The sequence below is a fragment of the Penaeus vannamei genome, chromosome 20, assembly GCF_042767895.1.
Source record: "Penaeus vannamei isolate JL-2024 chromosome 20, ASM4276789v1, whole genome shotgun sequence".
In the NCBI taxonomy this organism is placed as follows: Eukaryota; Metazoa; Arthropoda; class Malacostraca; order Decapoda; family Penaeidae; genus Penaeus; species Penaeus vannamei.
The window spans coordinates 18963196-18973179 of record NC_091568.1 but is presented as its reverse complement, the minus strand read 5'-3'; the positions used below and the strand labels follow the sequence as shown (position 1 = coordinate 18973179).

Here is a 9984-nt window from a genome sequence, read left to right as displayed (position 1 = left end):
ATCAACATCTAAGCATTTTCAAAATATAGCAAAAGGGTGTCGCTTGGGGGCAAAAGCCTCTGGGTAAGAAAGGATTTGGGTTCATAAGGCTATTTATGGATTCCCAGAATGGTTAATGGTCAAAACATATAATTATGCCAGACATCAAAGGTCATACAGCAGGCCAAAAGGTTAAAAATTATTTCATGATTAGGACAAATTATGTTAGATGTCAAAGGTTGTAGGGCACTATAGATTAGTATGCTAGTGAAAAGGGTAAAGAGGGAAGAGCAAATGGAGTACAAAGGCCATTCAGGACTGACACAAAGCCAGCCTTTCATCCTTTCAGCACAACTCTCACACCTTAGAATGTGTACAGAAGGAGATGAAGAGAAGGAAAAGGAAAGGGAGAAAAGAAAAGACCATGCAAAATAGTTTGAGGTGACAGCTGAAGTCCAAGGTAGGGGTGATCCCCTACCTTGGGCCTCAGTCTCAATCTCCTGTTCCCCCACAAGAACAATGAGCAAGGGATGTAGTGGAGGTACAGAACTGTATAGAGTTAAAATCACATAAAGTATATCACGCTTTAAAAGAAGAAAAGTTAACCTTCAATAGAAACTGTCATAGCAGTAACAATGAATGGAAGTCCAAGCTTTGAAGAAAAGAAAAATAGCCATGTTATCCTTACCTGAAAAATTAATATAAATTTATGAAAGCAAATAGCTTATGTAGTGAAAGATTATAATACAGAAGATGCTTATAAATTATTATCACAAATTCCATAAAATTAAAAAACAATGGTTTACTATTCCAAACTTAGAATGACATTACAACATATGAGATTTGGGTCGACTAACTTTATGAAATCTTTTCCACTATATACCCATTTGTATCCAGGGTTTTTATTAAGAAATCAAAACTTGATTATTTATAGTGAGGTAAATTATAAGAAATATTTGCAAAAATCTTTATTACTAATAATTTTGAGCTTTTGATACCAGTATACAAACAGATATAAAAAAAAAACTAAAGACACACATGACCTAACGTTTTTCAAATAAATACATTACTATGTAAAAGAACACATGTCAGTCCACAGAGTTCCAAACGCATTTAACAGGGAAGTATAACACAGTATCTGTAGATCTTTTTGAGAGGTATACAACATTGAACATGTATTCAGCTAAAACATTTGTATGCTGCTGCTTAGATTAATCTGCTATATGTTCTTTCAGCAACCAAGCATCAGACAGCTACATACCACAAATAAGTTTTATTTATAAACATCATTTCAGACACTTAGTGTCATGCTCATAAATGTCCTGACTGATTTGCAACCTTGTACTTTTCATATCAGTAATACTGCCTATTTGGCAGTACTGGCATTATCATTACTTGTGTTTAGCCAGTCTTCTCTTTACTGTGATCATGAAGACATTGACTATTTTTCCTTACATTGATATAATTTTGCAGTGCCATATAAACACAAAACAGGCACTCTTTATCCATAAGAAGAAAGAAAAAAGAAAGGTGGACAGAAAAATACAAAAAGAGCCCAGCAGAAATCTGTAAGCAACTATGTCAGTACCAACAATATTACCATTATTTAAAAAGTAAAGTTTCTTGCTTTAAAAATCTAATATGACAGAACTTAAATAATATTAAGAAAATATTTGCAAATACAGTAGACTGATGCTCAAAGCTGAGTAAGAATGATACAGATGCTAAAGGTTCATTATGACAACAGCAGGTTTTTAAGGGACTGGTGATGGGTAAATGTCCTATTATGGCATGTATTACTTAATCAAGTCTTAAGTCTAAGTCCGGACAGCCGGGATTAGGTCTTAAGAGCCTGACTGCCAGCTGGACAATTGCCCAGGCATAGAGAAGTGCACATTAATGTATGCTTATCCTTGCCAGAATTTATTGGAAATTTTACCTGCTGTTATTGGGTTAAATATCATCATAATTGATATGATTTTTTTTTTTAACAAAAATAGGGGAATCATGTATGCTGAAAACATTGCAAACACAGTATATCAAAGTCATACAAAAATTCCTGATAAGGTAGTGTATCTCTTGCTATGGTTTATGCTATTCTTTCTTGCTGAAGGTTTTCTTCATCCAATAAAGGAATGTAATTAGTTATTAATAAACTTGATCTTATCTCCAAGAATTGCATATGGTATTATGTACAAACTCAATATAGAATACTTTATTTGTATTTACAGACATACAAACATATCCATAATTTATAAGAACAGTGTGTTCATATATATACATATACATATATATTCTCTGTCTCTCTCTCTCTCTCATCCTCCTTCCCTCCCCTCCCCTCCTCTCCCCTCCCCTCACCTTCTCTTCCCCTCCTCTCCCCTCCTCTCCCCTCCTTCCCACCCCTCCCTCATCCTGAAACTTAATCTCCATTCCCATCTTAATCATGGTGATCATGCTGTGCTTCAGCTTCCCGCCAGTTGTTTAGGATTGCCTCTGTCAGTCTTGCGCACAACTCTGATGTGAGGAACAGCCAAGACGCACAGCTCAGGAGGAAGACCCATGCAGCCCACAGAGCATATGGACAACCTTCTGCTACTTTGGATGGGAGGCTGGCCTGAGGAAAGAGAAATCCAAATATCACAGAAAGACACTAACAATATCTTATAAACAATCTGATATATCAAAAAGATTTTCTAGATCTGTATGTTCTAAAACAGTGCATGGAAACCATTTTTTTTTGTTGGGGGGTGGGGGGGCAATATACAATTTATACCTCTTATTCCTTTATATATAATTTCAACATAATGGATCTATTATACTGTGAACAAAAAATAAACTATGAGAATTTAAGAATTGTTTCAATAATCATCCTGTAAATATTAAACATTTAGGGCAACAGTACAAAAAATATTCAGAAAGGGTAAACCGTGTTTATATATTATCATTCAGAAAATAACATTGATTATGAACTCACCTGAAAGTCTAAGGAAGTCACATTTATGTCTGAAATTTCCTGGTCGGTGTAGTGATTAATAAAAGAGACTAACTGTAGGACTGAGTACTCTGAAGCATTGAATCGTCCAACCCCATTTCCATTGTGAAACAGCAGCAGTGTTGGGGTTCCCATGACACCATAACGGGCATTGACACTAAGAAAAAAGAGAATATTTAAGGGATAAAATATCAAAGATTATATTTCATCTTAACTATTATTCACTATGAAACAAATGAAAATGTAAACATCACTGCATGCACAACACTGAAAAACAGACACAGAAAAACAAAAAACCTTCCTTAATACAGTAAAGTTATGCTATATGTGAGACAGAAAAATATTATAATATATGTAGCTGAATCATAATTTCAAGCATCCATAATTGTAAGAAAAATACAATTAAAATATGATTTGTCTTGAAAACAATTTTTTTTTCACTTACCTATGGTGCTCAATACTATCCAAACCATAGACAGGTATATTTGGAATAGAACGTGCCATGGCATTTACATATGGTGATCCCTTTACAGAAAATGGGCAATATGGACTGAAGAAATACACTAGATAGCATGGTCCAGCCAGTGTCCTGCTTGTTATGTTCGGATCCCCCTGAAGTAACTTCATAAGAGCAGTTGCATTGATAATCTGCAGGCATATTAAATAATACAACAGCACTTTAGTTACTGTTCATAAATTAATGATTAATCATTATCACAGATATAAAGACTTTTACACATTTTCAGATGAAGATAATATGGTACTATTTTTTTCCAGATTTAAAAGAACAAGACTATGCTGATACAATAAACACATAATAAAGTATTTTGCACAGTTGCCTGATTCACAATGTTGAAGAACAGGAAAAAATATTACCTCAACATCTTGTACAGGTTCACTTGTATTGACTTTCGAGCAAACTGCCTTTTTGCTTCCTGCATTCGTATTCCCACTAACGCCCCCAGTGCTGTTGGAATCACCAGTCTTAGCAAGATTATCATCCTGCTTCTCTGATGATCCAGATGATATAAGAGCTTCTTCTTCTACCTGTAACCATGTATATATGTCACAACAAAACAAATTCAGGTTTCATCTCATCATAACTATCTAAATTCATATCATGCCATAACCTGTATTATCTTTGCAACATCTTTACCTCTGATTCATCTCCCATGCTGCCTTCTGTTGTGCTGTATTCACTGTTCTGATCCTCCTCTTCATCATCATCTGTTAAACCTTCTGGCTAAAATACAGTATTAATTAACTATACGTCTTACACTTATACATAAAAGGACAGGAAGGCAAGGGAAAGCAGAGGAGAGGAAGATGGGGGGGAGGGGATGGAGGGAGAAATGTGAGGTGGCATGAGGTGAGGTACAGAGAGGCAAAGAAAAGCAAAATACAAAGAGTAGAAGAGAGAAGAGATTAGGTAAAGGAAAGGAGAAGAAAGAAGAGATGACAGAAGAGTTGAGGAGTGGATAAAGGAGGGGAAATAAGAGAAAGGAGAGGAGAGGAGAGAAGAATAGAGAAAGAGAGGAGAGGAGAGGAGACAAAAAGAGAGGATTGGAGAGGAGAGGAAAGGAGACAAAAGGAGAGGATTGGAGAGGAGAGGAGAGGAGACAAACGGAATGCAGTGCAAAGGAGAGCAGAACAGAAGAGCAGAGGAGAGAGGAGAGGAGACGTAGAAATAGAAAGAGGATAGGACAGAAAAAAGTCAAATGAAGGAGTAAACGAACAAAAGAAGGAAAGATAAAAAAAGAAGAAAAGAGAAAAGGAAGAAAAAAGATAATCAAGTTACAGATCAAGAGAGAAGATGGATGACAAATAGAAGAAAGTAAAAAAGACGAAGAATCTCTTATTCAAAATGGGCATTAGTAATGTATAAAAATGTCTCATGTAATATGACACATTTTAAAACAAGTCTGAGCTTAGATACATGATTCATTTCAGGCTAACAAGACTTTAATATCAATTTGTCTTACCTTTAGTTTTAATAAAATTTCACGAAGTGGTATATTTTCCATTTCAGGATCCACCTTGTTCAATCTAGATTCATCTTCATTTTCTTCACTTTCGATTATTATTTGTCCTTCATCTCTATTTTCATCTTCATTCTCCTTCTCTGTCTTATCTGCCCCTCCATTACCTGGTGTTCCTTCTTCAAATGCTTCTTTGGTTGCATCTTCATCTATTGTTTCTTCTTGAATTGTTTCCTTTGAGCATTTACTGTTTAATTCACTAAAATCTTGTGAGGGAGCCTTATCCTCCTCTGAGCTGAACTCTCCATCCTGGTCAGTCAGCATTGATAATTCACTCTGGTCATCGTCATCCTGCATTAATGAACAGTCATCTATGTGACAAGTTTCTTCAGTGGCTATAGAGTCACTGGTTCCATATTTTCCTTCTGCATTTTCCTTCCCATCTATAATGTATGATTTCTTCCCACTGGCCTCCCACTCTCCATCAGCAATATGGTCATTTTGTTTGTGTGTTCCTTCAACTTTTACATCATTGTGTGAATGCACTACTGTTGCACACAAAACCAACAGAAGCCAAACATATCCTGTAATTCAGATATAATTTTTTCATTAACAAATTTTGTAACACAATACCAATTTTCACTTCCTCTTTTTGTTATCTTCATGTAAAATAGTCTGTCTAACTATATTTGTCTCAAAACAATTCACTTTAGCAAATAAACCAAAAAGAAACACAGTAAATTAATTCATGTGCAACTGAGTCAGTTTTGTTCCAACAAAATAATACTTTATTACTCAAGCACAACACTTTTTTTCCATGTCAAAGTCATGTGTTACTCACCCATGTGGATTCTCTGCTTCCACATTTCAACCTGTAAAGAAACCATGGTCTAATTTTACATCAGCAAATATCTAACAAATATACATATTTTATCAAAATATCTCCATGTTAAATCTGATCTATAATACTAGTCTTGCTACTGTTTCAGACATATATAGTACAAGGCAAGCTGACATGATCTATAGGGGTTCAGTTATTTTTATAATATGACACATTCTTGCTAAAATAAAAGTTATTTTATTCTTAAATTTGATTAAAAATAAAAATAAAAAAACATCTACAAATGGAACAAATATTTCTTCACTAAGATCAAGATAATTAACTGTACTTCCCTGGTGATTATTGTCAAATCTGGAGACACTTAATCCAAACAAAACGACAGAACTGATCATATTAGTGGTCTTGTACTAGATACGTTGTACTACATGTGTCTCAAATTCAAATTTTACACAGATATGTTACCCTTCTTGTACCAAAAACAACACTTTCCTGGGTTATGAGTATGCCAACAATATTTGTTAATGGATCAACTTTAACCTGATGCACCACCTATGTGATTTTGCTAATAAGAGGCAATGGAACATGAGCATGGTTGTGTTCAGATCTTGCATGAACACAGATATCTCACCTGTTCACACTTTTTCTTGGTTATCAGAAAGACTCATTTATACAATTTTTCTATTTTTATTGCTATAAGTATTTTAAAGAGATTATAATAATCATGATGTTAATAACAATAACATTATTGATATCAATAACATGAAAAAAAAAATCTGCAAATTCAAAGTATAGAGAAATAGAGCACAGTCACTAGGGCTTCCTAAATGACTCCTTGTGGCTGAGCACTCGCGCAGCAATCTGTGTGCAACAAAATTCACAAAAGACTACAGTGGCCAGTAAATAACCCCATAGCCATTGGGTCAAAAAGGCATCTAAGTATTAAGGGTCACTGGGTCATACAATATGGAACATAAATTTTCATATTTGTTCTTCCATGCAAGGCCTCTTTGCCACTATGCTGGCACAGAGTGGCAGATGAAAGTCAAATAGCAAACCTCTGTGTATCTGTTTTTAATAATAGTAATAATAATAATATGTAACATTTAGTTATTCTTTTCTTTTTTTTATGTTTTTGTAAAATTCAATTTTCTGTATTACAACCTGTGCTGCCAGTCATGGAAATAGCGTACTGCCTGAAGCCAGCACTCTTCTAACCATGGCTCAGAGACTTGTTTATTGAGGGAAATAATGCAAAAGCACCTTACTAAAGCCAAATGAGTTTAATCACCCTCCAAGAGCTTTGTGCTGTACATTTTTGTCAATTACTGGTAAATATGATGCCATTGCAGCTTAAACTATGTTATAACCTATTCTATTTTCTCCACTCTCTAAGATGGCAGTATCAATTTCCCTCTGGCGACGTGCGTCGCTATGAATAACTTATACCAGAATGAATGACCAAAAAAAAAAAAAAAAAAGAAAAAAAAAATGATGGAATTGCCTTTATAAGATGATAATAACAAAGTTATGTGGCATGTGAGAGAGTGAAAACAAATGGGTTCCCCCACCCCCCAATACCCACCGAGAAAGTCTTCACCTCCTATGCACGGCAATATAGAAGTGAAACTCGGGAACAGCGAGTGGACTTCGGCTGTGAGTGGTGATTTCTGTGATCTATTTCATTTACTAGTGGCGTTATCGTTCCTGTCTGCACATTGTTTCCTGTACTGATGACTGCAACTTTTTATCCTTTAAAAGAATATCACTAGTGCCAGTGCGTCCATATCATAAAGATTAACCCCATTGTTACACTGCGCGCAATTACCTATACACCCGAATAATTTTGTTACGATGCTGATATTTTTTCTTTCACCTGTAAAAGCTCAATAGTATGCTCCTTTTGTACAGAAACATCTTACCTGCAAATCCTGCCTAAAGGATTTGGTAAACAAATGCCGCTGTACTAAAACTGCCCTATGTTTAACGTGATAAATACAATGATGTGCATATTTATATATATTAATATAGAATTTATCAAATCATACTTTTAGATATAATGCGATTTATATTGATTTTATTTGTTTAAGGTTATCTAAAGCCTGAATTCCAACAGAATATGTAGAAATAGTTTCGGTAGAAGCGTTGCTGAAGCGGCTGTACTCGGGCTCAACTTGAGCGAGGAGTGATGGTAAATTCGGGAAATGTTTGTTTTTTTAAATTTTAGTGATTGAGATTTAAGTTGTGTGAAACTGGGAACAGTCATCGGATGTCTTCATGATTTACACGATCATAATAGGAGCGTATATTTGGTTCAGCCCATATTCAGATAAGTTGGTCTGCCTTGTTCTGTACTTCGTGTATGATTACTTTACAGTATTTACTTTTTAGTTTGATGATCAACTGAAAAATCATACATCTGACCAATTCCTCATTCACAGAAATACAGTGTGTGAACAGGATTTCCACCGATTTTTCACTAATAGTTTGCATTTATAGATAGGCTGGAGGTCGATGCTGTTACTTTGAAAGCTAGGGTTGTCAGATGTCTTGGCCCAAATGTGTTTATGCCTCCTAATATTTTTTCAGATTTTGGTTATGGTCGAATTTTCTCTAGCCATGTAGTACAAGGAAAAATTTGCATGTAATAAGAAAGTTATGTAACACCTAACATTTTGATGTACGTTTACAGAAAAATGTAATCAAAGAGAAAAAGTACATCCACTAATCAAATGCTAATCAAAGACAAAAAAAAAACTACACTCACTATTACAGGGATAATCTGCATGAGCAAAAAATAATCTCAGAAATTAAGAAAATAGCTTGCAATACAAAAGCTGCGTGGAGAGTAAGTCTGAGCAAATCAGCTGGAGGTCGTGAGGCAGAGCCTCATATATGCACATATATATGTATATGTATGTATAAATATAAGCAAATATATATATATATATATATATATATATATATATATATATATATATATATACAAATATGTATATATATGATATTTATATATATGAAATATATATATATGTATAATATATATGTATATATATACATACATACATACATACATATATACATGCATACATACATATATATATATATATATTTATATATATATATATATATATATATATATATATATATATATATATATATATATATATATGTATTTATATGAAATATATTTATATTATATATATGTATATATATATATATATATATATATATATATATATATATATATATATATATTATACATTATATTATATTTATATGATATATATATATATATATATATATATATATATATATATATATATATATATATATATATATATATATATATATATATATATGTATGTATATATATATATATATATATATATATATATATATATATATATATATAATATGTATTTATATGAAATATATGTATGTTATGTATGTATATATGTATATATATATATATATATATATATATATATATATATATATATTTATTTATTTATTTATTTATTTATTTATTTATTTATTTATTTATTTGAAAATTGTTCTTTGTAGGCCTGTATTTCTGATTATTTCTTATGTATAGTCTTTATATACCTCTTTTCAGGAAGTTTTGAAAAGAGAGCCTATCATTGTGAAAGATTAGATTTCATAGGTATAATTAACCCAGTGCTGACGGGTAAAAATGTTTGGCAGGTGGGCGTAATAACGGGATTGTTGGCACACATCGGGAGTTTCCCCTGTTTGTGCCCGGCTCGATTGGTAGTTTGCGAGCGACATTTGGCACCTAAAAGCTTTTATTTTGCTATAATTTATAAAAATATTATAGTTTTAAAGGTTTACTTTCATTATAGATGCCATTGCCTAAAATCTTTACCATATAAATGAAGCCGCTCCTATTGGAGATAAACAAACTCTGTCCGAAGAGCCAATGGCGCAGGAATGGGCATGATACGATGCCATCCGTGTTCCTGTCCACAACAGCCATGGCATGTACGCACATGCCACCTGTCGGCTAGGGGTTAAGCGAACCTCTCTGCTGTAAGAGGCATTGACAATTGGTATAATTGTAGAACTGGTTAGAGCATCTTAATTAGTCAGCAAAAATCATATTAGATATTATTAAGTCTTCAGCTTCCACTGTTAACACAGTGCCACTATATTGTCTTCCCCTTTTCTTTCAT

At 33.3% G+C, this 9984-nt stretch overlaps 2 protein-coding genes across 2 annotated transcripts in view; one reads left to right on the top strand and one right to left on the bottom strand.

Moving 5' to 3' along the window:
* Window positions 1–934: 934 nt before the first annotated feature.
* Window positions 935–7688, bottom strand: bug (thioredoxin domain-containing protein bug). The gene is made up of 8 exons (XM_070135160.1): window positions 7665–7688; window positions 5792–5822; window positions 4954–5534; window positions 4128–4214; window positions 3848–4018; window positions 3417–3619; window positions 2954–3128; window positions 935–2593 (listed from the first exon to the last, which is right to left on the bottom strand). Exons 2-8 carry the CDS (start codon window positions 5814–5816, stop codon window positions 2417–2419), a joined length of 1419 nt encoding a protein of 472 aa, XP_069991261.1. The 5' UTR covers window positions 5817–5822; window positions 7665–7688; the 3' UTR covers window positions 935–2416.
* A 362-nt stretch (window positions 7689–8050) lies between these two features.
* Window positions 8051–9984, top strand: part of Taf2 (TATA-box binding protein associated factor 2) — a gene marked incomplete at its 3' end in the record, with an annotated part of 18971 nt that continues 17037 nt past the window's right edge. The window contains 1 exon segment of the mRNA XM_070134545.1: window positions 8051–8121. Within this exon segment, the coding sequence (XP_069990646.1) occupies window positions 8066–8121 (56 nt within the window).